Source organism: Fusarium falciforme, chromosome 13 (genome assembly GCF_026873545.1).
Source record: "Fusarium falciforme chromosome 13, complete sequence".
NCBI lineage: Eukaryota > Fungi > Ascomycota > Sordariomycetes > Hypocreales > Nectriaceae > Fusarium > Fusarium falciforme.
The window spans coordinates 1,053,497-1,081,123 of NC_070556.1; the positions used below are offsets into that span (position 1 = coordinate 1,053,497).

The 27,627-nt window shown below is 48.4% G+C and overlaps 4 protein-coding genes across 4 annotated transcripts; 2 read left to right on the forward strand and 2 right to left on the reverse strand.

Moving 5' to 3' along the window:
• Nucleotides 1-5,041: 5,041 nt before the first annotated feature.
• NCS54_01482500 (Hypothetical protein) lies at nt 5,042-6,889 on the forward strand (the record flags this gene model as incomplete). Its single annotated transcript, XM_053159951.1, has 1 exon — nt 5,042-6,889. One exon carries the CDS (start codon nt 5,042-5,044, stop codon nt 6,887-6,889), a length of 1,848 nt encoding a protein of 615 aa, XP_053015926.1.
• A 2,652-nt stretch (nt 6,890-9,541) lies between these two features.
• On the reverse strand, nt 9,542-10,573 carry NCS54_01482600 (DUF2263 domain-containing protein; the record flags this gene model as incomplete). Its single annotated transcript, XM_053159952.1, has 1 exon — nt 9,542-10,573. The coding sequence occupies one exon, from the start codon at nt 10,571-10,573 to the stop codon at nt 9,542-9,544; it is 1,032 nt and encodes a 343-aa protein (XP_053015927.1).
• Nucleotides 10,574-15,860: 5,287 nt separating this feature from the next.
• NCS54_01482700 (SPBc2 prophage-derived aminoglycoside N(3')-acetyltransferase-like protein YokD) lies at nt 15,861-16,661 on the reverse strand (the record flags this gene model as incomplete). Its single annotated transcript, XM_053159953.1, has 1 exon — nt 15,861-16,661. The coding sequence occupies one exon, from the start codon at nt 16,659-16,661 to the stop codon at nt 15,861-15,863; it is 801 nt and encodes a 266-aa protein (XP_053015928.1).
• Nucleotides 16,662-23,892: 7,231 nt separating this feature from the next.
• NCS54_01482800 (Hypothetical protein) lies at nt 23,893-25,145 on the forward strand (the record flags this gene model as incomplete). Its single annotated transcript, XM_053159954.1, has 2 exons — nt 23,893-23,931; nt 23,982-25,145. 2 exons carry the CDS (start codon nt 23,893-23,895, stop codon nt 25,143-25,145), a joined length of 1,203 nt encoding a protein of 400 aa, XP_053015929.1.
• Nucleotides 25,146-27,627: the final 2,482 nt, after the last annotated feature.

A 27,627-nucleotide genomic window follows, 5' to 3' on the forward strand; every position in this document is an offset into this window, starting at 1 on the left:
CCTTCTTGGTCATACAGCCCGTGTGTCAGAGCGGTCTTGGTGATACGATGTGATACACAAGGAACTCCAACGGGATAAGAAGGTCGATGGGGGGTCAAGACCAGCTATGGCTTCAACCAGGTCAAGATGATCCCGACCCCTGACAATAAGGTACTAATCTAAGACACTTTTTTATGTGAATTCCTTACTAATTTGTCTCTGTGCCGTATAATCAGGTCAATCAGATCGCTTGGAAAGACAATAGCCTTGTGTTATTCCTGACTACTGTGTTTACGGGGCGAAGAGCGTGTCGACCGGAAGAGGAAGAAGCCGTCGTCACAGAAGTCAGAGGCCAAGCCAATACGCCGTTTTTTCGGTGATGAAGCTGTTAAGGTCATCTCAATCCCGACAGTCGCCGCTGCCTACAATGACGAGATGAACCACGTTGACCGAGGTGACCAATTGAGGTCATATTACGCATACGATCATCCCCTCCGCCGGGGCCCTTGGCAGGCCCTCTGTTGGACCTTCCTTCTTGGCGTAGCCCTCATCAATAGCTATCTTATACAGCTACGTGGGCCACAGCCAAAGTGGAAGCGATTCACGACTCAGAGGGAGTGGCGAGAGTGCATTTATAACGAGCTATTAAACACCTACGGCCAGGAAAGCGAGGCAAGGCAGCGCTACAGGTCAGGGGACGAACGTGACCTCCAAAAGGCTAATTTACAGTGTGCTCACATTAATCGAGAGGTCAATCATGTCAATCGGAAGGTAAAATCAGGCTGCCTAGCTTGTAAGGGCTTTCGGCAGGGGCAGACGAGGCCAGGAGGCCAGAAAAGAGGCCCTCTTGAGAATCTCAGCGGCAATAAGAAGAGGCTTCGCAAGCAGACTTGGTACGGCTGCCGCTTGTGCAATGTCGCGATTTGTAATAACCGATAGTGCTGGGACTTCTATCACCATGCAATTTAGGGGGGTCTCATACGTTCACAGCCGGCTGTGAAAATAAGATTCGTTATGTAAGCCCAAAAAGGGGCAACATGAGCAACCTCCTCGAATTAAGCCATCAGATCACCAATCCTATACTCGGAGTTTTACCCTTTCTTTCTCATTTAAATGATATATTTTTTTATCACATTTCGTATCAACTTTGCAAATGTTAGCGGGGGGCGTTCCCACTAGGCCCCTCCCCGCTGCTGCATAACATCTCTCTCAGCAGCATCCCAGATGTGTTTCATTCCTCGCCGCTGCAAGAAAGGCTTCTCTGCCATCTCTTCTCCTACCTCCGCTTCAACCCGCTCGTTCTCTGCCTTATCCCAGTCAAGATAACTCATCTTCTCCTCCTTAGTCCACTGTCTCATACCGGATTCCCCCCTGCAATGGCTCCCCATTTGCTTATAGTCAATACACCATTCGAGCTCTGCGTTGCTATAGCGTGCCGGCAACCCCATAGCCTTCCGGTATTGTTGATTGGTCCTCAACCCTCCCCGGGGCACCGTAGCATACCAGGCCTCTCGTGCTTCTTTGTACCGTTGGTAGATAGCACGCGGGTCATCAGCTCGTAATGTAGGAGCCGCAGCTGCTGGCGTAGGTGTTGGAGGAGATACTATACGAGTTTTTGTGTGTGTTGTTATGTGCGTTGTTGTGTAGGCTATAATCTCAGATACTATAGAGGTTCCTGACAGAGATGCCGGTGATACTGAGCGGGTTTCAGAGCGAGTGGTTGTATGTGTTGTTGTGTGCGTAGTTGTAGAGGCTTCAATAGGAGTCTGTACCAGATCTGTTGTTGTAGAAGATCCTATTGGAGCCTCTACGAGATATTCGTAGCGTAAGGGGCACACCTTAGACCTTAATGTATGGCCCAGCGTGCCACATTTGGAGCACTTTGGTGGCGCCTTTGGCCGTACTGCTTCCTCAATGGCTTCAAATGCACAATGCTCACGCCGTGTGCTTGTTGGTGGAAGCATTGAACTGGCTGCTAGGCGATCAAATTGCTTGCGAGGCTCAACAATAAGCCGAGGGGTTCCTGGGCGATGGAGAAGCCAGTGTGGGTGGATCTGCTCTAGCAGAAGGGGCTCATCGAGCTGTACCAAAGGTTGAAGCGTATGAGCACAAGGCAGACCAAGGGTCCTCGTAGTGACTCCTGTACATGCAGGATACTCTCTCAATAGCCGTTGCCGTTGAGCATCAAGTTGCCGCAGTGCTTCATGTGATAGCCAACCACGGATATTACTATACAGCGGCCCAGATATATCAATTGGTGTGCTGACCTGCTGCTGAGCTTGGTTAACCTCGAGCTGGTTGAGTTGGTTCAATAGAACGAGCTTGATGATATTCCAGGCCCCAAAAAGGTCAATTTTCGAGGTCTTCATGTGAGATTTGACGAGCTGATGGATGCCTTCGGCTCGTGACGTAACGAATTGCTGGAAATGAAGGTGTTGATGAACCCAGGCCTTCACAAACCTCTCCTTGTGGAGGTCTAGCCAAGTCTCCATGATGTAGCCAACCTCGTTGAGGTGGCTAGAGCTGTAGCGTTGCTTGAACTTCTCAAGCCTCTCCTTGTAGATATCCTCGGTCGTTGAGGCCACGATCTCATGCCAAGACTTGTAGAATGTATCCCACTCTTCCTGCCCTTGAGTATCGTCTTTATCTCGAGTGAATCCGGGCTTGCAATAGCTTAAGACCGCTCTGTTGATATGCCATAGGCATAACAACAAAGGTGACTCAGGGAAGCAAGAGGGAGAAGAAAGAGCATTCATACAAGCAAGGCAGCGATCTGTGAGTATTACAGACGGAAGGGTTACCCCATAATGCTCATATATATACCGTAACCGCTCAAGAACCCAGATGAAGTCCCCTTCTTCCTCGCCACTGAGAAAGGCAAATGCAATACAGAAGGATCGTTGACAAGCATCAACACCAACTATATCGAGAAGAGGCATGCTGTACTTGTTGACCTTGTACGTACAGTCTAATATGAGCACTTCAGGGTATAACTTGAGGTATCTCAATGAGCTTGGATGTGCAAAAAACACTGATGTGACTCTGCTACTCTCGTCAAGGCGTATCTGACTCCAGAAGCCTTCGTTCTCAAGCTCATTGGCAAGGGCATGCATGCTGCTTTGACCTTTGGCAAGCTCCCGCTTCCCTTGTGCAATGCAATTGTAGATATCTTGCTGTGTAGCAAGTGTATCTGAGTTCAAGCGTAGATAGGATTGGATCTTCTTTGGCTCAATGCCGGCATCGGTGAGTCTGTGGATTGTTGATCTATCTGGGGATGATAGATGACGATGTGCTGGATGTGCTTGCTCACTGAAGCTTGGCTCGTGGTTATGTTGATGAAAGCCAGGCCCGGGGCGATGTGTGAGCTTCCAAATAGTCCCACACAGGCTTTCCTTTGCCGTAATAGAGAAGAGGCATCCTGTACGACGTGTTGTAGTCTTCCGTTTTCGTTTCTTCGTTGGCTTGGTCTTCGTTATCCCTGAGCGGTCACATCCGTAGATAACCCCGGTTCTTCCATTGGGAGTCTTCCAAGAGGTCGTAACTGAAAAGGCATAGCCTCGAGGCGCTGCCCAAGCATTGATTGCGGTGACTAGTTCCTGCCGTGAGCTGTATTGGCCTTCAGGAGGCATAGCATCATCAGGGAAGGCAGTGGGGACGCCAATTAGGTTCATGGTAGCTGAAAGAAGGTGCGGCACGTTGAATTGATGTCGCAGAAGCTGTTGATCGTTGAATTGGGGTCCTAATTTGCACTAATTTGCTGATGAGACAATATTGCAGGAGTGGAAGATGATGTGTTCTTGAAAGGTCTAAGTTGCATGTGTCTGAGAGGAGCACAGCTCCTCACTTAGTATCCACATCCCTGCCACCAGCAGATCGGACCATCTTAGTCATACAGTCTCAACATTTGCAGTATGTTGCCCCTTTTTGGGCTTACATAACGAATCTTATTTTCACAGCCGGCTGTGTGTGTAAGTCACGTGATATTAAATTCACAGCCGGCTGTGAACGTATGAGACCCCCAATTTAGGTGTGGCATTATGTAACTTCAATTTGACGCATTTTAATTGGCCCGGACCCCTCATCGTGACCTGCTTGGAGGCTTAGGATCACTCAGGAGATGGGTTACACCAGGCCAGCACAGTGTCTAGCCCCACACGTTCTGGGAAGTTCAATTTGTCCCCACCTACCTGAGAGCCTCAACCCTGTCTCAACGACATCCACTAACAAAACATCAATGCAAGGAAAAGGGATGAGCTAGGCCGTAAGATATAGGCCTTCCCGAGCATGCGAATATGAAATGTGATGCGTTCCCGATTAAGACCGATAGCAATCTATACTCTCCTATCCCCATTTAACTATCCAATGATCCTTCAATGAAATAGAGAGTTTATGACTAGTCTAACCTTTGTTGCTGATAACTGACATTCTTTTCGGACGCATGTCAGCCAATGTGAATGAGTAGTCCTGCAGAGCATATTGTTTCGTCAGGCGATACGACGGCAGCATCACGGCTGCTTATACCTTCGGCCCCCGCCATCGTACGGCGTGAGTGGAACTTCCCACTCCTAGGCCATCACATGTGAGCAACATGTGCTTGCAGTGCAGTACACCCGCCAACTGTATGGCCAGAATCTGTGGCTTGAATTATGAGCATCTGAACAACAGTGCGAGCTCGCAGTTCGAAGGCAGCCCAATGGAACCTGCCGCATCCAAGGCTATCTTTGGGTAAACCTTAAATTAATCAGAGTTCCTGTGGTTGGATAGCATACAAGTCAGAGAGAAGCTATATCAGCTCATTTTTTTGTTTAATGTGCCGCCACCAGGTGCCGATAGCCGTGTCACCGTTCAGAGTGACGCTTCGCTGAGCTGTAGCACACTTTACCATTTCTGGTCAAGATAGAACATGTGAATGCAAAGAGAAGCCTATGTACTTGAAGCCCTGCACTTTTTTGAGGCCTTCATGAATGGCGTCCCAATGGCTTTTAGCCTTAAAGCATCGTCTCTTGCTATCGATAGGCACCCCTCAGTCTTAGTCCGCTGCTGCCACGCTGCAGTAAGCACAATGTTTGACCTAATCAGGGATATAGCCCAAGGCTTCGTGACCGTTGGCGCCAAGGTAGCGTCTAACACTACCGAGACAGTTCGCAAGGTGGCAACCGACACGCGCACCGCCGTGACGAAAATTGCTGGCGACAGTGCCAGCACCGCCCGTAAGGTCGCGGGAGACATCGCCTCCACCGGGACGAAGATTGTGGGCGATTCAGTCAGTACCTTCGCCAAGGTTGGGTCCGACGTCGCGGGAACAGGAATCAAGATTGCGAAGGACGTGGGCGACACGGCCAACCAGATCCTCCTAGGCGAGAATATCACCAGCATCCTGGACAATGTGCTCTACGACGGCCTTGGAACGGGAGTCAGGATCGTGACCGATTGCGTCGGGACGTTGGCGAAGACTACGGGGGACGTGGTCGGTACCCTAGCGAAGGTGTTATCCGACTCGTACAGTACTGCCTTTAAAGTTGTAAAGGATAGTCTGTCGACTGCGGACATGATCCTTCTGGACGTACTAACTACCGTCCGCAAAGTCCGAGACGACACACTCACGACGGGGTTCCAGGCCGCCAGTTGCGCAGTAAGTAGCCCAGTTGCCGATGTTTTCCTCAAGTACGCAACGGATGTATTCACCGCTGCAGGCGACGCGGCGGTTATTGATGCGATCCTCCAAGTGATACACCACTCCCTCCAGGCCATGACGCAGAGCCTCAGCGGAGCAGTGCTTATCTGGAGAGGCATCCTCACCAATGGCGCAAACGAAGACACCCTGGGCTTTATCTTGAACGACCTTTACGATTTGCTGCGGTTCCTATACGACCTAGTCAAGCCAGAGAACGTTATCCCCGGATACCCAGCAGCCGATGGTACGATCAAGAACAGAGCAGACGAGTTCCCCGGTAGTGATAACCCATACAACGAGCTTGACCTTCGGCTGGCCCAGAATCGCCACGCCATCGTCTACCAGGTGCAGCGGGTCGCATTGACGCTCATCGCCATCCTCAAGATGGGCAGGGAACAAGTGCCGCCGAGCGGAATAGGCAACCTCCATATGGACGTCAGCCTACCCAGTGACTTCGACAAGGACGGCACCCCCCCGCCACCAACCTACCTCTCCAGGCTCGGGGGAGGCTCAGAATCTCCTCCAAACGAGAAGTGGCTATTCATCAACGGGATCGCGAACGAGTTTGTCTGGTTCCAGCGCTCGTGCGATAAGATTCGCGACACTTTCCAGAGAGAAGTCAAGGGCATCTATAACAGGAGCGACGGCATCCTCTGGGACCTGATCGAGTGTTGCGGAGAGCATAGCGCGGCCGGGTCAGAAAACGCCCTTATCGAACGCACACAGAGCAGTAAGGCCGCGCAAGAGAGCCTTGAGCGGGAGCTCAGCGACGCGCTATGGCCTATTGACCGTAGTGCCCCGGACAAGGTGGTCATGATCGCCCATTCCCAGGGATGTCTCCTCCTACGGCTAGCGCTACAAACGCTAGTAAAGGAGAACCCAAGGGGCTCCCGAAGGGGCTCCCAGCGGAGGAGGGATATGAAGGAAAGACTGAGAGTGTTCACTTTTGGGAACCCGAGCATTGATTGGCGGGTCATAGGTGGGACGGGTCAGTCCTTAAGCGAGTATACGAATGCTACCGAGCACTTTGCGCATAAAGTGGACTTTGTGGCCATGTTGGGGGTTGTGACGCATCGGGACGACCAAAACTCAGGCTATGATAAGGACTCAGTTTTCTACAGCAAGGAGGGGAGAGCACACTTATTTGGGGCGCATTATCCTCTTGGAGCGGAGTCTTATGACAACGGGGTGAAGTCGAAGTTGTTGAGGGCAGTGTATGGGAGGGAGATAGCTTGATGGGTGGCTTAGCTTGGGCAGGGATTTCCAACGTGAATTGCATTAGGTTTTAGGTTGCGATATTTCCCACTAGCAGATCACAAATATGGACGCTAAAGAGTAGCATTACAAAGCTCCGATGTGTGTTGTTCCTCTCTAATGATTTACTCGGTGGGTTAGGTAAGCGATTTACGCAGCCCCTCTCTTAGGAAGGAAGAGAGAGGTGACGAAGGCTGTAACTCCGTCACTTTTGTAACCATCTCACACACCGTAACTATCCCAATTCTCAACGAATTCAAGTCCAAATAGCTTCAAAGATGTTAGCTTTTTTCTAATTGAAACTCACTATGCCTCGATTTTCAGCCAAAGAAAGCGCCGCTGCGGCGCGTGCGGCGCATGCATATCTATCCGGTGCATCCGTGCCACCGACAACTCGGGGGAACCCCACGCCACATCAATATAGCATCGTAACAACAGCTACAATTCTCCACGCAAAGGAGGCTTTAACGAAGAAACATATATATCTACTAAAGAAGGGGAAGCCTCTTCCTTCTAGCTCACATCGAGGCACACCAGCGGCCCTGACTGGGCCAGAAGAAAGAGCTTTAGTTACCTTCCTTCGCTCCATCCCCCCAATTGTCGAAAGGCTCCCGAAAGCACCTTGCCCCACATGGCCCCTGTCACATGACAGGTACATGAGGGGAATGTCAGACAACTGGCTCCACAGGGATCATTGATGGCACCAGTCAATTGATGAGAATTATCTAAGGAGCAATCATACTATACAAAAGAGAATGACGTTGCTGTCTTATATAAGAGACGGAAATCCGTGTGGAACGGAAATTCCGAGTGGAATTCCGGAAATAATCCGGTGGGCTATGCCGTGTGTGCGACAGGCTGATATGCGACAGGGAACCTAAAGGGAGTAGTTTTATTGGGGTTGCCTCACGTGATGACCACACTCCACAATAGACTTCCCGGCTCGGAAGGTTCACTGAGGGGTTTTCTTCCCTCCTGCAACTGCCTCACGGGGAGTCAATTGCTCGCCTCGGCAGGTGTCTCGTCATCTCTCACGCAGTCGAGACTCGACTTTCCCCCCCCCACCTTCCCTCTGTATATAGCACTACTACAATATACAGACACTTGCCTCCCTACGAGGGAGCGCGAACGGGCCCTCTCTGACGCTGCGGTCTAACACGCTTACGCATAAGACCGCAGTGACAGGTGACCCGTTGCGGCCAAACTACACACACTCTGTCCCTCTTGACTGCGTGAGGTCACCAATAAAGATGCATCATTAACCATTCTCGCCAAAATCGTCATACAAATCATTTCAAAGCCATCTGTGAGTCCTCAATCAATACCGGGCGAGGCCCTCAATGCATATGATGATAGAAGCTTCATCAGAGAAGATGACAGCCGCCGCGAGCAAGAAGGGGATAGCACGCGGCAGCCCGATTTTCCTCCCGCCACAGACCGAAGCTTCAATTTTCAACCTTTCAAGGTGGAAAGGGGCGATCTGAAGGTCAACCAACTGTCCCAAGAGCCCCTATACCTCTTCCAACACTTCGTGCCACTTTACCTAGTTAGCAGCTAGGCCGAGTATACCAATAGCTGGGTCAACAGCTTGCAAGTGTTGGAATAATTGGGAGCTTCCCCCTCACTTCAGGGTCACATCCCAAAGTCCTAGATTGAAAGTTGAAAGTCCTGGATGGAATCGCATGGGATATAAACCCATAGGGAGCTCTCACCATGACAATAACAATAACAACCTTGATTTTACCGATCTACACCCAGCATCACTGCGCAATTCAACAACACCCGACCGAAGCCTCCTCGAGCTGCTTGGCCACGGTCCTTGGTTGAGACAGTCGCGAGAACGCAGAGGGAAAAAGTGGCGTGGGGCAAGGCGTCGAAATCACCGGCGAAAGGCTCGCCGGTGTAGAGGGTGGTGGCAAGTCCGACATCTTGTCGCTGGTGCCATGTCTTGTTGACAGCGAAATTGACGCGTCGCGGTATGGTGCAGAGGGAGCGCGTCATCCTGCCGAGGGTTGGTGTGCGTTAGGCCGCGATAGCAGGTACCAACGAGGCTACGGCTTCATATAGGGCTAAGAAGTATCGCCTATCTGTGGCCATCTTGTACAGGGTAGGACTGGGCGGAGGGCACGTCCAGGTTTAATCTTTTTGGGCAGTTCAGATGCAGCATGGCATATATCAACTTTATCAAATCATGTCAACTTACAAACCACTGGAATTGATTTGATTGAGGCAAGGAATTGACTAAGTTGATTGATTTGATTGGGGTGATTGATTGATTGAGTAGATTTATGATGAGCGCTGTCAGGCCGTTTGAGGATGCTGCGCCATTGCCGAGTTGCCAATTTGATTTGTCCTGGAGACCCCTTCTTCTTGATGACACCTTTGAAGCGGGGATCATTTTCAGAGAGCCCTGACATTAGCATCACAACCGGCGCGACAAAGCGAGCTTGTAGAGAGTCTGCGAGGCAAGTTTGGGTCCCTACTAGGCTCTTGAACTATCGACTAACCCAGACGGCGCGCTCTTGAGGCCGGGCTTTCCTGGCCACCCTCCGAGTCAGGGAATCCTCTCGAGTGCTGGTGGCCGAGTTTGTAGGTCTTACCTTAGAAACCCGTTGGGAGCTGCTGAGAGCCAGATCACGTCGTGATCATGCCGAGTCCATACCGGGGATCGGGTTGCCGAAGCACTCGGTCAACCTCAGCAGGGCTGAAGACTTGCTCGAAGATGTGTCGATCGGTGGGAGCGCTGCCATCGTCCTTGCTTGAACTCGATGAACTCGAGGATCCAGCCCGAGGCTTGGCTTTGGAGCCACTCCCGTTCTTGGTGATCCCATCGAGAATATAGCGCGTCGTGCTTTGAAGGGGGTTCTCGAATACGAAAACCACATAGGCAAATTGACCGCGAAGATCTGGGTCAAATAGAAAGACATCCCGCCAAAGCTCCGCCAACTCTTGAGGTGGGTTGCGATAACCGCTGCCCAAGCCAAAGTCGCCAATGACCACACGATCATATCCATTGTAGAGGCAGATACGGAGCGCGCCACGGAGCTTGTCGCGAGTCATCTCGCGCTCCTCCGCAAAGGAATACTTATGGCCGTTGTTCTTGAGTTTCGGCCACCGGGTTGGTGGAACCGACACAACAGGTAGGTCAAACCAGCTGTCCAACCTATCGTAGCGGTCATGAGGCCCGCGACAAACTACGACAACATCGGACAGGATGCCGCCCTGCGATGGGATGGGGTAGTTGTTTGGTTCCGGCGAATTGGGCCAAGGTGTGTTGAGAGTGGCTGAGAGGTTACTTCGTCGGCAAAGCTTTTCTTCATATCCGACACGACCAATCTCCCAATCTCCCCCAGGTCTTCGTTCATTGGCGGCACAGATGAAAGGAATTCGCACACGGGGGCCACCGACTGCCTCGCTCGCTTGCGTATCCATTGCAGCGTAGGCAAGGGCCTTCATGACCGGATCGCCAACCACGATTCTGAAGGAGGGCGGCCGGGTACTAGGTTTTGAACGCTGAATGGTGAGCTGTGCGATAGGTTGCCGATAAAGGTAGGAGTAAGGTGGAAAGATGTCGCCGTAGTTCTTCTTGACAAGTGGGATGAAATTCCTTTTGGTATCGGCTGCGACTTCGGAAGGCCGTACCCGGCTAGATCTGGGTGGAGCCATGGAGAGGGCAATTATCAACTAAGCTGGGATGGAAGTGACGTCGTTACGAGTAACAAAATCGTAGTTAGATGCTTCGTGGTCAATGATTAATGATGAAGTGAGGCTATATAGAGAGGTTTCAAAGAAGCTTCGCCGGCCAAGAAAGAGAAGCTGAAAGTGAGCAACAGTGATTTGAGTGAGGACGGAAGAGCGGTGCATTGATTCATGCTGAAGGGTGGCGAGGCCCTTATATGCACATTGGGCAGTGAGGCTGAAAAAGCAACACGGTGGAGGAGTCTGTCACCAGACAAATTCTATGTCTCAGTCTGGTTCACTGGCTGCTCCAGCACAAGAGAGAGGGGATGGATGGCCACGGGCTGTGTGACCTACTATGTCTAAGTTCTGAACCACTTGTTTAGGACAGACTCGGCCAGAGGCGAGCCTGCAGGCCAAAAAACGGAGAGAGGAGAAAGAAACCAGCATGGCTTTTACGGTTACGAGAAGACGTAGGTACTGAGATGGGATCCCGTCGCTTGACGACCGAGCCTAACAAAGACATACTCTGTACATACAACTCGGTACAAGCAACAAAGTGCACAACGCAAAGCCAGACATGGCAACACAAAGCAAATGCAAGGCCAGACGAATTAAGACAAGCCAAAAGCAGGGACAAGGACAGGACCAATCAGAAAGAGGGCCCAGGGACTAGGGACTATCAGTCGCCAGCCGCGGGTACCAGATCGTGACCACCGTAGACGTAGGGGCGCCGGCATCCAAGTTGACGGAACCAGGGTGGGATACACTGAGTGTCAACTGTCGGGAACCGTGGAGCAGCTGCAAGATCTCACGGGAACGCAGACGACGCCGCCATTTCAGACGGGGCGAGTAATCATGCTGGTTGGGTAGTTTGACGATCGGGGCCGTGGAGCATTGCGATATCCATCGGCGGGCGTCAGACATGGTGGCCGGGATCTTATTGCGAATCAAGATCTGTGACACCCCTTCATCTCGCCTGCTCGAAGTGTCCAAGCGGACAGTCGGGGCTGCGGAGCAGTTGTGGAAGACAAGTGTGTGGGTGGGGGGATACGTGACGAGGAGGCTCGGCGATGAGTCCGAGCACACGGAAGAGTCGAGAGACTGTGCGTTGGGAAACTGAGGGTATAGGAAGCTCGAGGTCACAGTCAGCACTACTCGATCTCCACCTCGCCTGGCGCAAGAGGCGGAAAAGGTGAGGAGTGCGCAATCGATCGGTTCACGATGTGAGACATGGAAGACCGCATCGGGCCCAGTCACGATGCTTGGTTTAAGACAGTGTCGTAGCCGGCGCTCGAAATGGTGAGGGAGATGCGATGTAGACTTTCTTTTTCCTCCCGAATGATGTCGGGGCTTGAAAACTTGGGAGGAAATCGGTGAGTTTGCGTTTTGGCTTTAGCCTAGTTGAGAGAAACACGCTTGTGTGTAGGTGGACGTCTCGCTCAGTGTCTGTGAGATGCAAAGGTCTTGGGCGTCTCAACGTCGTAATCTGCCATAAATCGTCGGGGCTTCTCGACTTGGATGTGAGATCGCGAAGAAGATGAATTGTTGTTGAGGATAAGTTGCAATAGAAAAAGAGGACCTGCATTGATAACTGTCCATGTCGTTGAATCAGCGCTCGCAGGTGCTGTAGCCCTGTGGTAAGCTTTGAGCAAGGAAGGCCCGTCCCGGTGCATTGGCTTGTGCATCTGCGCACACTAAGCCGTGATCTGTATCCGGAATCGGCCTGTTAAACCACCCACAGAAGCAACACAAAACATTTAGATGTAATTTTCGGACACTTTAATGCGAAGCTTCGGCGAGATGAAAACGAAAAAAAAAGGTCAGTTGCCCCTGAATAAGGAATCACATAAAGTCAATATCTCCAATCAAACTAGTATAGACAAACAAGAAAATTGAAAGATAGAAAAGGAAAAGAAAAGGAAGAGCCCCAAACAGTCATGAGACATGGTAAGGCTGTAACTAATGGAGCACGACAGAATGAAAGTTTTCCGTTGCCGGTGCAGGTGACAGCTGCAGATGTTGCGCGTGAGAGAAGTGAAAATTCGGTGCGAGGCCCCAACCGTGGATGGATTGATTACATAACAAGATGCCTCGTGGATTGATGTTGACGTGGGATTGAAGTCAAGAGATGGGAAAAAGACACAATGAATCAAGTAATTACCTGCCGGCGATTTCGGGGGACCTGGGTGAACCCCATGGCGCGGTGACTCCAATCACCTAGCTGGTGGGGCAGACCACTTAGTGCCACATCACTTCACAGGGGAAGGGGATGAGTCGGTCCTTGCTACAGGGACCCTGTCATGAACGTTATCTGATTGGTAGCTGGTGAGCGAGACTACCCATTGCATGACCATCTCCTTGCTTGCGCAGGGACTGCCATTGGGTATCTCGCAAGGATCTAAACCAATTGCGATTAGTCTTTGCTTTGCTTCACAAAAAAAAAAAAAAAAAATAGCATAAGACTTTAACAATATTCTGTGGAATTCGTTAGTGATTTAGATAGTGCTCTAGCAGTGGGACGAGTACCTAATGGCAGTCCCCGCGCAAGCAAGGAGATAACCCCTCTCGTTCCAGGATACACATCGTACCCACGTCCACAACAATGACATCTTGGCACTGGCCATCCGCCGACACTTCAATCCGGGCAAGACTATCTTGCACAGTCTGAACCAGGAAGCAATGACGAGGTGATCGATCAGCATCATGACACGAAGGGCATGCAGACCGCCATACGTATCAATGGTACGGTATTGCTCTCACATTCGTAGCATCGCTCGAGTGCCCTGTAGCCAGCTTCCAAAGCTCTCGGGCCTTGGCTTCGACGCGGAGCGGGAGAATCAGGGACCCTGATGGGATGATCTACGTTATCTCCTCTCCGAGGAAAGAGAAAACTGCGTCGATCTATTGCCGTTTTTGGTCTTGATGGAAACCCTTGTTGGAGACCCCATTGACGCGGATATGAGCACACGCCAGATTGGTGCCTAATTGCAGGCAACTGATCAAGTCGTGGCGGGGACACATCCCATGAGTGCCCACAAGGCTCCAAGGAGGTCACAACGGGGGGTTAGGACCAATCAGAGCTCCCAGTGGCGGCGATACATCTTCGCCCTCTATTGTCTGCTTAAGAACTAAGTATCACGATGATACGTCTTTAGCAGCTCTCTGAATAAGAAAAGCAGCTAATTATTAACGATATAACACTGGGGCAAGGTACTGCTTGGAGCCTTGTGGGCACTCATGGGATGGGTACCAGACCTTCGGTGGCACTTGATCAACAGACAAATGGAGAGGTGAGCGACCCTGAAGCCAAGAAAGCGTTGATTGAGCTTGGCCGGTCACCTTCCGTGGTGTGAGGGGGGCAAGATATAATTGTCTTGAAGGAAGGTGCACAAAGAAATCGTAGTGGGGCAGCGAGGGGAGAACCGTCGACGAAGCAACAAGTGCGACCGGATTGGGAATCATTGACATCTTGCCTCAGCTTTAAGGTGACACAGAAGGTTGCAGCAGTAAGTAGCCGAAAGTGTGTCGGTTGCTGCCACCATCAATAGTAGGGCGGACCGGTCCGCTCCGCGCAGATCGCTTATATCTGCGTTGTCTATTTGCCCTTGGAGGGAAAAGCTTGCTGCTGCGTTGCAGGTGTTGGTTATACCGAGCTTCCTGTCTTACCTCACCGGTACGAAGACCCATGAGTTGTTTGTCTACCAGCCGCAGCCAAGGCGGCAGGATGCGGTGTTTTTCTCAGCCAACGTTGCCGGAAATGTATTGACCCATGGCTGCCTGATGCTCAAACCTGCAGCAACAGCAAAACAGTCATGCACTTTGCCGTCCGAAATGCACGTTGCCTTGGTCGAGCTGAGGTGGCTTACAAGGGGGTTGCGGGGGCGCCTGATCGGCCGTGCTACGTTTGAGGGAGGCCCGAGCGGTGCTCTGTGTTGTTCAAGACATGCATCCGAGAGAGGCCGGACCGCCGAAATGGACAAGTGGGGTTAATGAAAATTTATTCCGCCCGACAGAATTAACCTCATCTCCTGAGCTGTCCGAACCCTCCAAGTGTTGCATATGCCTCTACCCAGATTGTCACACGAGTGCAACACAAGAGTCAGAGTGGTGTTACAGATCTGTTGCAGGTCCGGCAGGTCTCGTATCACAGCCTCGTCTCGTCGAATATAATGAGGACGAGGAGGGGCAAAGACGAAGGGAGGGAGCTGAATCAATCAATAATCTGTTCTTCTCCATCTTGAGATCATCATTCATCTTGACTGACCACCCCCGTATCCGACACCAAACCGGTCACGGCGGGGGGTCGAGACCAATCAGAGCACTCAGTAGCCACGACACCTTTATCATCTGCGATATTCTACCCGAGACAAAGGTAGACCTATAATAACACCTTAACAGCCACGCGCCTTATGGCCCCCTATAGCAGGTGCTAATCTGTTGACGATCTAACAATGGGGCGAGGTACGGCTTGGAGAGCTCGGACAGCTCAGGAGGTAGGGCAAGTGTGGGGTTCTGATCAAAACAGCGCATCCGCGATTAAAGGTAATCGCGATTTTATTAAAAAAAAAAATCGTAAAGTTAACAAGCTAAGCGTAAAATGGATAATTGTCAGACAGTACGTGTATTCGGTCCATTGGTTAAATCAGTGTATTCGTGTTGTGTTCGTGTTCTCGTTAAGTATCTGCCCCTGAAGGACCTGCTTTTAATCTTAAGATCCTTGACCCACACGTGACACCCCACATATTCAACAATAATGGCCCCAGCCCGCTGAGGTGAGCCGGTGTTACATCCTATCACCAATCAAGCATGATCTGGTGGTCATCATCATCTGAGGTTTGTCCTCGGGGCGGAATAAATTTCATTCATTCATACATCTGACCTTCTCACTCGTCGACCTCTCCGTCTAAGCCTGAGCCATGGGGATCCTTACTCGACTCGGCCTCCGGCGCAGCAGCATCTGGGAGCCATACACTATTCTGGACTACCTGTTATCGTCGCCGCTTGTCTATTTCAGCATAAAGTTCTACTACTTCATTCTGTTCCTTCGAGCATGCCCAGTCTATCCTCCTAAGGATAAGTCCGCTCTCTGTGTTGAGATCCGTTGTTTTGACGGATCAATGGCTATTCCGATCCATTGGTGGCTGGGATGTGGATGTCTTGTCTATAGCTTCCGCTGGTTAGAGCTAGCCTTTCTTTAACAAAAATACAACATGCTCTTTTCAACAATTCTTCCTCTCTTATAAAGCTCTCTAACAATAACCACAGTATGCTATTAAGCAGGCACTCGATGCGATGCAAACCACTTCTCAGCAAACTTGACTGCCTGCGGCAGGGAGAACAACCAACACTCTGCTCCACCAATCTTACCATTGGTGAGGCCGGTTTCAGCGACAAAATCCTTCCCTAGCTCGAGAAAATCGTCGTTACTCACAGCGACGTCCAACACCGTCATCCATGTCCGCTTTCCGTCCACCAGAGCCGCAAACGAGTTATCAGCCTTTCGTGAATTGATTCTATACTCGGCCAGATGAAAACACGTGCAAACGTCGAACCCAACTCCCAAGAGTAGAACTTTTGCATCCACGTCTTCCAATCGTGTTAGGGGACTCTCGTCACCGAGCAGGCTATCCAGTGCATGCGCCTCTGTAACAACTTTCGAATTCGCACCAATCGCACTGAACGATGTCTGAGGATGCATACTCCTCACTGCACCTGGCCAAGTTCGGACCGTTTCCGATACAACACCCATACGCTCGGTTCGACTGGTTCGCACGTCGAATACAGGCATAGTATCTCGAATAGTCTGCCACCATGATTGGGGAACAGGCGGGTTAACCCACCCTGCTGGGTCTGAGTTGCTACCGGTATGCGTGGGAACGACTAGAGTGCCTTGGGGAGCGAGGACATCGAGAAGAGAGTGGACGAGGGTTTCGGCTCCACCATTAATCCAGCCAATACGACTGAGGGAGGAATGGACGAGAACTGTGTCCCCTGGGCTGAGGCCGAGACTGCGAAGGTTGTTGGCCAGGGAGGACCTGGTGCAGAGCGGCCCTTTGGGGAGTGACGGATGCATGGCTATAACATGAGCTGGAGTTGCGTAATGAATATTTACAACCGTTATTAAACAATGTTGAATCTTCAGGCTAGATACATTTTCAGGACTGAAGCAGGAATCAACAGATAGGTAGTTGGACCAACGTCAAGAATATAAAGCTGTTAACTATTTGGGTATCTATTAAACGTAACTAATTTAGCTACCTATGTGACATAAGAAAAGTGGTCGCCGTCTGACTCATAGTAGCCACCGACCGACTCACTACCACCTGTACCCGTTGACCCTCGGGCCCCCATGAGTCAACGGGTAATAAAAAGACAAAAAAAAAAAAAAAAAAAAACATTGTATGCAGCTGATGGATGGAGCATCTTGTCGGAAAGCACGTGTGGCACCAAGGTGACTACAATTGTGTTGTTGTTCTTGTTGGGTTCAATCTGACTGGCTGAGGTCATCGCCACTTATGATATACGCAGCTCCCCTCCTTCTTGCCTAATTGGGCCAATTTCCTTCTTCGGGTTCCGCGTAAGCTTGTTGCGTACAGGGCCCAATTCAACATGAACAGAGGGATTGAGGTCGGATGATGGCAATTCGCTTTTCCTAATTGGGTAAGGTGAGCGGGGAAATTAGCGTAGTTTCACCTTGCCAAGAGTCCGAATTTCTCGAGTTTCTACGGTATTATCCTTAGTTCAGAGGCTCCAACCGCTAAAAGGCAAGTACAGTAACATGTCAAAAGTCTGTACCCACCCACCCAATTTCCCAACCACCTCATTTTCAACGCGCAACTTTACTTACATATTTCTCAGCTAAATGAAGTCCAATTATAATAATTCGTATATATAATGAAAGCCCTGCTCTTTCTCTTTAATATTTGGTATACTAACCCCGTGCCCGAATGCAGGCTCGCAGTCTTTTCTCGAGAGACTTAATATAGTTAAAAATCTGCTCTTGGGGAATTGCCCTCCACACTTCCTCCACGCAACGTTGCAATTCTGCCCTGTCCGCTTCGTTGTTTTTCAGATCCTGTAGATGAGTGTATTTCTTGCGTAATTGTCGCTTTAGAATACTCCAAATATTCTCAATGGGACTGAGATCCGGGGAGTGAGGCGGCCAATCCAAAAGCTCAATCCCGTATTCAAGCAACCAAGTCATAGTCGCCTCAGACGTATGAATCCTAGCATTATCTTGCTGAAACACACGGGTGCCGTCATAGTGAGGCAGAAGTCCCTCCCCAAGGACTTTCCTATAGCTCCAGCCCGAATAACCTTTCTTTCTAGCTATCTAATCTCGTGTCATAGACAAAATAGAGGTACAACCTATCGGCCAAATTCCTGCCCAAAATATCATAGAAATCATAGGTTTAACGTGGTCTCCCTTATTCACTAGTTCCTTATTATGCTTTTCATGAGGAAGCCGGAAGGCGTATGCGTTGGGGTTGCCGCTTTTGTTCTGGACTATAACTTCGTCTGAGTTAATTATCTCGACGGTTAGCTAGGCGACAGATACTCAATCTTTAAATAGTCATACCTCCCGCAATTCTTCGACTTCGTCGATCCAACCTTGACACCAACGTAGCCGAATAGCTGCTTTTTCTTTATCTAACTTTGGCCGGTCGAGAGCTTTCCATTTGCGCCTATAATAAAGGGAAACGACGCGTTGGATTATCCGGCGGGATATATAACCATCCAACGCGCCGATAAGCGCGTCCCATGAGATAAAGCGGTCTCGCCGAATCATACGCATAATATAACACTTCTACACTCTATTAAACTTCTACGCACGGCCGCTTCTAGGTCGATTTTTAAGCGTGGCGGAAGTATTAAATCGATTGACAATCTTAATGACGGCGCGATGGGTTGTGTAAAACTGATCGCCGACGTACCTCGCGGACTTACCTTGATGTATCAGCGCAACCATAACAGCTTTCGCTTCCGTAGAGAACTCTTCATATTTCTTGCGATTTGGACATATAATATCCCCTAAACGACGTTCCTGGGACATCGCGTTGAAAAGTTATAGGGGTATAAAGTCAGAGGGGTGGTCGAAGTCGCGTCGCGTTTTTGGCGCGGGCGCGTCGGGTGGATACAGACTTTTGTCACATAATTGTAGTAGCTAACATCATCTACGCTCTCTCCAAGCAGCATTTGGCTGCCTGATTTTGTCCTATCCGACGATGGTTTCTTCTTCGCTTTACTCTGGTCATATGGGGTTTTTAATCTCCGAGCCTTTGCCAATCGATGTTGTCCTCTCTTGTCAATGTCATCTCCGTGGTGAGCCTTGGTTCTCCTACAACTGAAGCATGAAGTTCACTCGTAAGACACGCAGCAGAAACAATGCGGCAACGGCGCCACAACCAGTGGCGCCCAGCATATTAAGCAAGGTTTAATTAGACGGACAAACTTCCCCGAACTGAGCGCCATGCTGAAGATCTGGCAGCTCCTGGATTGAAAACCCCATGACAATAACCTTTCCCGATCTACAGCCGATGACGATGGTGGATTCTAACACTGTCGAGCAGGTTGGTCGGAAAGCCACCGGCAACCAGAGCAAGTTATTTCCATGCCAGGAAATCCAGCACCCGTCTCCAGTAATACCGAAGCCAGAGCGGCAGTCGCGACTGTGGCTAGGCATAACTAACGTAGTAGATGCCACAGATGCCTCTGTGACTAGTGGCTTAGGCACGGTAATGGCGCCAAGGTTGGTAAGGAGGCGTGTATTACCTGGCTCAAACGATAGGTGAGATACAAACCCAACGTGAACTGTCTGGACGCAGTCCCCGGCGTCGGTGCGCCAGATCCGCACCGTTCGATCGTCCGAGGCCGATGACACGAGGGTCGAGTCGCGCGAAAATGCCACCAACCTGACCCAGCCTTCATGGCCCTTTAGCTCCTGGACGCAGTCACCCGTATCGGCGTGCCAGATCCGTACCGTCTTATCCCGAGAGGCAGATGCCACGAGCGCCGAGTCGTGCGAGCAGACCTGCGTATATCGATATCCACCGAAATTCTGGCCCTTATATCGATATCCAGATAAGTGGGAGAAATTATCTGGATATCGATATATCCAGGTAGATATCTATACAGCTACATAGCCACTTTAGCAAGGTTGATATCCAGATAAACCACATATAATTCTTGTAGGCTAGAAGAAAGAACAAGAAAGTACCCTAATCTAGAAAGTCCTCTGCCTCTGTTTCAACGCTAAATTCAACAGCAACGCTGGAAATAACGCCCCTGCCACCGTGAGACTTGGGTACAATGATACCCTCGCGCATCTAGTTGCCCACACACTCAACCTTCGCCAGGTTCTCGCAGGTCATGCTCTCTCTATCCCATGATAGCGTACGCCGCGCCGATGAGAAGTGAGACTCAACGTCAGATGATTCAGGAGGGATTGAGAGGATATCAATTGCCATGCGGGATAACCGCGGATATGCTTTCCTTTGATCTCGATGTAGCCACCACTGGAGAGGAGAGCCAGTTATCCGGGTCGGTGGTGCATCAATAAAGGTTTCGAAGTCACCGGCGTCGTCTAAGATAGGGCCAGTAACAGCAATATCTCTCAACAACTCATCCAGCTCGTTGTGCTGCCTCCCAGATGAAGAGGACACATCTAGAGGCACCCGCAAGGATTCTGGGATTGGCGCGGCATTATATTCATCTAGCCAAATTTGCTGCGCAGCAGCAATAGCAGGCGCGTGCCAGGATTCTTGCCAATTCCGCTCAATATATTTTCTTCGTTTCGAGGGATCGAGAAGGAGTGCGGCGGCATACATAGGTGTCTGGTCTAATATGGTGTAGTACTTATTAAGTGCAAACCAGCCCATATCGATGCAGTGTACCATGTGGGGATCATGGTTTTCCTTTGAACTATAAAGCTCCTAAATAAAACAATTAGTTAGCCGATCAATTAGATAAAAGAAAAAACATCGCCACCGACCTTATACTTCTCGTACTGTCGCAATAAAACATCCATTATCGAGAGTGATTGGGAGAGTGTAGATCGCGCCCCTTCGGCCAACAACGTAGCTGAGGCAAACGGTTGTAGGAAACGATGCGTCCGTTCAATAAACTCCCACTCTGAAGCTAGCAGGATATCGTCTTGAAGCTCTCTATCATGGTCAATTAGGAACTGTTTTACACGGGATTGATACCGCAGAAAATTATCCAACAATCGATACCATGCATTCCAGCGTGTGGCATTATCTATGCCTAGTCGGAGCTTTATTTCATCGTCCCATATAGCCGAATGAAGCGTAGATTTACGTATCCAGACCGCGATGTTGTGTACTTTCCGTAGGGGCGCGATATGCTGCCATCCAGTGAAGTTCTCAAGTATACGATTGCCTCTTCGCGAAGCTCTTCTTCTGTGATGGGCCTCATCTGTTCCTGTTGTCTGTCCGGCGTGGTGCAAGGTGTCGTAGAACTGTGCAAACAACTGATCGTTTGAGGTATCATCGGTGGCATCAAGAGCGGCGATTAGTGCCTCTTTTGAAGACGCAAGAAGAAATGCTTGAAGGGATAGGTTAATAATGTGGGCGACGCAGCGGATACGGCGCTTCGAGGGATTAAACGTCAACTAGCAACCAATTAATCCTAATCCAGAGATAAGGGAAGGGCTATCGTACCCCATAGTCTTCTCGTAACCGCCGTGAGAGATAAGACAAGCAGGTATCATTTGAAGTGGCATTATCCCCTACATGGTAGCCCACTTTAGAAGCAATGCCGTACTTTGCCAGTGTATCGATAATTAGAGATGCCTGGGTTTCACCACTATGGCTATAGCGACATTCTAGCATCGCTAGCAGTGCCCTTCGTGGCTGATAATCCTGATAAACCCATCGCGCAGAGATGGCGAGTATCCCATGGCGATGGGGCGATGTCCAGAGATCAGAGAGGATATGGATCTTTGAGATGGAAGCTTCAAGAGTTACCATGAGCTGAGAAGAATATAACTCATATGTGGCATCAATTAGTCGCATTAGAGCACTTCGGTTGGTCACTAAAAGGTCCTCTATAGCAGGATTGGCTGCTAGCATAATCTCTTGCATCTCATCCCAGGTATTTGCTGAGAAGGCAAGCCGGCGGCGTGTGATTAGGCTGATTATTGCATCTAAATACCGATCGCGGTCGAACATACGGCGGAGAGAGACATCCGAGTAACGAGAGGGAAAGAAAGCATCAATCCGAGGACGTTTGGCTTCCCTTTCATCATCTAGAACATCAGAACTGCCCCCAATGAGCGTGCGATCAAGGGAAGAGATGATATCGGCATGTCAGACAATTGGCTCCACAGGGATCATTGATGGCACCAGTCAATTGATGAGAATTATCTGAAGAACAAAGGAAATTGAACAGCCATGTGTTCGGGCAGAGCTATTTGAGCTCATGTCGTTAGGATTGGAATCCTTGATGCGACAAGTTGGATGGGAAACCGGATACACAACCCCAAAGTACGGGCCGCGTTTCATATCCAGTCGCACGAACCTAGTGGTGATATGCGACAGAAGCCTTTTCATCATCTAATCAATTGATAAGATCTTTTCAGCCAATCAGAGAGCGGTATTTAGGTGGATATCAATCTGGATATCCATTTAAGAGGCAGAGAGTTATATCGATATCGATATATCATATCCAAATACGCAGGTCTGAACCCAGCTTGGGAAGCGACTCTTGCTATAAGATCGACCCAACGAACCAGTACATCCGCATTGTTCACCGATAGATGGTCGCCTCTTCTTCCGCTTTGCGACGGTACTGAGAGAGAAAACGTTGTGCTGTGCAGAAGAACTTGTAATGCTATCGGCGAGGGAAGCACCACTGCTATCTAGGGAGGATGAGCAATGAAAAGTTTCGTGTACCGTATCACCAATCGCGTGACCTGGTTCTTGGCTTTTGGCCCGGCCACGGGTGACTAATGTAGAACCGTTGGCGTCGTAGGTAGGATCCTGCCGGATTTTGTCATATTCGTCATCCAAGCCTAATTGAGTCTGCGCAACAAGAGGTGTGTCTTGTTCAAGGCCTCCAAAATTGATGTCTTCGAGTATATGAGTCTGAAGGAACGGAGATAACTAGCTTTATGATGATGTTAGCACAAGGAGGCATGCTTTCCGGACCGAAGATCAGGTATCTGGGAGCTGGCCTGTGGAGGACTGTTGGTGGTGTAGCCGAATCTATCATTGCCCGTGGCGGGAATGGGGGGTTTGCCGATATAGTATCAATACTGTTGACCTGGGTCGTATTGCTGTTGTGCTTAGCCCTGTGAAACAGCGACTCGTAAGTTGTTGGTATAGCTACTGACACGGCTGCGAGTATGTCTACGACTTGACATAGCTCTTTCTTCCTTGTTGATGCTAGAATTGCAGGAAGAAGAAGAGTAGCCGTAGCAAGTAGGCCAGTTACAACTGAAAGCTAGACCCTGTCCTGCCCTTGTCTCGAGGATATGAAATGAGGTGAATCGCAAGTTGGAAATGCGCATTTGCGCATTTACCGCTAGAAAGAGGTGGTCATGTCGGGATGAGCATCTTGGCCAATGAAAATCCCCGTTCAGGAGTACTGCCACCGATTTGCAGCCCGAGGACCGGGCCTGAAACCTAGCCATGAGTCCCATGACTTGACTCCACGAAGAAGCGTGGGATTGATGTTTACTTAGAGAAGTTCGTAACCACCCAATTGGCCGAGTGGCTCAATAAAACTTGAGATGATCGTAGTCAATAGTTGCTTAGCTGGCATACAAGTCTGAGCCGTTTTCTTCGTTTCCATGAAGTATAGTCTACAACCCGTGGTGTGCCTTGTGTACGAAGCCGTCTGGTCGGTCGAAATTGCCCTTTTGAGTTTCGCGGTCACTTCACTAGCTCCTCTTGGCCTTACAATGAATGACAGGCCGTCCCGCTACAGCTTGATGAGATGAGCTTGGCCCTGAGTTGACCGCTAAAATCCAGTTGGCTAAAAGATTGAACGCTGGGTCCTAAATAGGCTAGCGTAGCGACCGCAAAACTCGAGAGGGTAACCGACAGATCCGATCGTTTCGTACAAGAGGCACATCGCGAAATGTAGAATTGGTGACACTCCGGCTTGATTGGTGGGTCGGATATATGGAAAATCCGGACTTGGCAATGTCACACGTGATCTTATCGATTGCCCATGGTGGGGAAGCAAGACCGCCATCCGGAGTCTCCCACCATTCATCACTATTAGTATAGGCGTATCAGAATTCATTCACCTCCAAACCCTAGGTGCTGCGAAACCATCCCATGTTGCTCCTCGATCTTCCTTCCGAGATTCTTCGACAGGTAAGAGACAAACAGAACCTCGAAGATTCATCTACTAAAACAAATCCAAGATCTTTCTACTGATGTATAACGATGGAAAACGGTCAAAGAGTGCAGACAAACGCCATTCGATGGGATCGACACCATTACAAACGTTCGGCGAGCTCCGTCTCGTCAACACAACATTTCGTGACTTCATCTCACCCATCCTCTTCCACGAGATCGATGCCACGAACGTGAAGCTCCTGCGTCTCTCTCTTATATCCGAGAGTCGATGCCGTGGTTATGTTCGTCATGTAAGCGTCGGTTTCCGCGGGTACCAAAAGAGGGGTAGTCAACAAAAGTGGGGTAGCCAACAAACGTCAGCGATTGATGATTATGTATTTCTCAGTCTTTACTTGTATCAATTACCTAACCTAAACTCCATCAACTTCTACAACGAGATGCCGGAGTCCATCGAGCGATGGAAGGAGGAGTCGCTTGCAAGAGATATGGCTTTCGCATTGCGCAATGCTCCTCTTCCTTGCCTTACAAAACTTTCCATCACGCTGTCGGTTGTCCATGACTTCAAATACTTCGTCGACGACGACTGCTACCCCGAGCTCGATCATTCCATCGAAGACCGGGTATCTCCTCTCACACACCTCGGCCTCTTCTGTACTGGAGAATGGCAGAGATATTCGAAGAAGCCACTACCTGATGCCGAAGAGGAAACTTACTCCTACGTCTGTGGCCTCACCAAAATGGCAAGCCGACTACAGTCTCTTTCCATTGATGCCTCGGAATCTGCCTTCTGCCTCGGCACTAAAGTGTTACCGGAGGCGCAGGGGCTTTTGCAACTAAAACTGAACGCTGTTCATATCTCAGGCGAGGCCGTTAACAACATGCTACGACAGTCAGAACAAAGTCTTGAGACGGTTCAATTCACGGCCTGCCAACTTATTCCCGGAGAATACGGAACCTGGAAGTTCATTTTTCAATCTCTAGTCAGATGTCCTCGTCTAGTTGATCTAATATTCGAGGAAGGTTTATACTTTGTCTTGGACGATGCGGTGTTCCCGCCAAGTGACGACGATGAATGGCGGGATTCATTGGAGTCAGACGAGCTTTCGAATAGCGACCTACACGCCCTCCTGGCTTTGACGGAATCAGTGAATGAAAGACGACGCGAGAGGGGCTTGGAAAATCTTCAAAGGAGTAGTCATCTTCAAAATTATGTAGCAGATATCAACTAGAAAGGGGATGTATTCACCAAAAACAATACCAGCTTTGGCTCCTTCGGAGAAAGAATACACATCCACAACTTGGGGAAAGAAAGCGGCTTGCTTGGCTTGCTGACTTAGAACGCCTTCTACCGTTGGAGTAAGGTCTTTTCTGTTGAAGCATGATGTCACTCCTATCACAGTTCGGAATAGGAAGCAATACTCTCCGAGATTCAACTGTATGGTTACCCAGGAACAGAACCCCGAGCACTCCCATGGCCCCAATCTTGTCAATATCAAAGACGAGCACAAAGACGACCACGACATTGCGAAGTGATAATTGCCTCCACCAAAGCTTAGATCCAACCATGGCCCCTCTTGGACGCCGTGTCGATTACGAGGTGAGCATTTTCAGTAAGTCCCTGTCCCTTTTTTCGGTTTCCTATTGCAGCGTTGACTATCGCGCACCTCTCCGACACTTTCAGTAAAAGAGAGCATGTTGGGATCGTTGGTCTTCAACTTTTCCGCCAGCTAAACATATCCATCATTTGGTTTGCTCCCATGTTGTCAGGCCTGTGGAACACTAGGCTCGGGCCAGTTCAAGCCCGGTTGCACACTTGTTAATATTATGCCAGACGAAATCAATGAAAATAGGACTGTGGACTGTCCATATATTAGGCGGAGGCCCGGGTAGCTTGATGAAGCGGGCTTCGAGGGTCAAAGAGCGTAGGACCGCCAGGACGCTTTGAAAGAAGACCCACAATGTAACGGTGCACTATAACGTTGCGCCACAGGGCAAAAGATTGGGCCATAATCGCTATTGTAGCAATTACAGAACGTGCTTCAACTGCCTATAGAGCCTATCGCTTACAGGGGGACCAAGCCTGTAACAGTGCAGCACTGCATTTTGAGGGCTTCCGACTTCATTGTCAGCCTGGCAAAGGCGATCGATCAAGGGGACATACCGAGTCTGGATATCAATAGTGAGGGGACAGTGGAGAGGTTGATAGAGGTTGGTAGAATAGTGCGAAGTCTGCCGTGAGTTTTGAGTAGTGTGTTAAGATTCTGTCAAGTCCATGGGCTCAATGCGCTCTGTTATACCTTTGTGATGTCGCGTTGCGGCCGAGCACTTAGGCAGCCATTGATAGAACCATTTTGGAGAACGAAGCTCAGCTGTTAATTTGCAAATTGTCACAGCTGCATTTTTTTTCACTTTGCACTTATTCGCGCCTGGTAACTTAGAAATTTAAAATTATAAGAAAAATATTATAAATTATTTAATTAATTAAAATTACTTATTATATTTTTCTCTAAATATCTTAATTATTACCTAATAAGTCCTTATATTATACCTAGGCTTATTATAGATACTATAATATTAAACGCCTAGTTATACTAACCTTCTTTAATTATTACTCCTTAATAATTTCGTTATTACTTAAATATCTATATCTATTTAATTAATTACTTACCTTTCTTCCTCTATTATTATAACCTCTTTTTTTTTTATAATTTAATCCTTTTTGCCTTTTAGTATTAGCTTAATATCTTATTTACCTTTTAAAGGTCTTTAATCTTAGCCCTTAATAATACTATCTTATATATATTTCCCTTTATTACCTTTATACAAGACTTTATAGCCTCTATAATTAACTCTAGGGAGCTACTTTTATGCCTTTTAATTTATCTTTTAAGGTATTTAGACTAAGATCTAGTCTTAAGTATAATCTTTAGAGTCCTTAGGACCCAAGGGGTAAAGGGTTTAGCCCCCTCTTTAATAAGTATTAAAATCTATAGCTATATATTAAGCTTTAAGATTATATTTTCTAAGTTAAGGGGAATAAAATTAATTCCTTTAAAACCCCTCATAATATTTCTTTTTATTATAATAGCCTTATATATTAAATAAAAGGCTAAAAAAAACTTAGTTTTTAAAATATAAGTTATAAAGTATTTAATTAATTACTTTATTTCTTAATTATAAGCCTTCTTTAAAAATATAAAATACCTAATATTAAGAGGCTAAAGTAAATAAAAAAATAAGGTAATATATAAAGCTAAATAATGTTATTTTTTTTATAATATCTCTTACAGTTAATAAATTAATAACTTTTATAGCTATTAAGGATTAAGAGATAATAAAAACTAAGTAATTAATTAGTTATATATTAATTAAAATACTTAACCTATTTAAGATTAGTCTTATTATTAATTTAATTATTTTAAGTTATTATAATAGCTTAATCGCCTAGGAAGTTATTTTCTTAGTACTAATTAGTAAAGTAATATTAACCTATATTAATAATAAATAGCTAGATTACCTAGCCTTTTATATTAATTACTTAAATAATTATAATTTATTCCTAGTTTTTAAGCCATATTAATTTTAGCTTTAAATATCTTTCTAAGCCTATAATAATTATTTCACTTATAATTATACTTATAAGAAAGCTAATATTATTAAAGTTATAAATATTATTTAATTAGATATTATATTTTATAATTATATTTACTA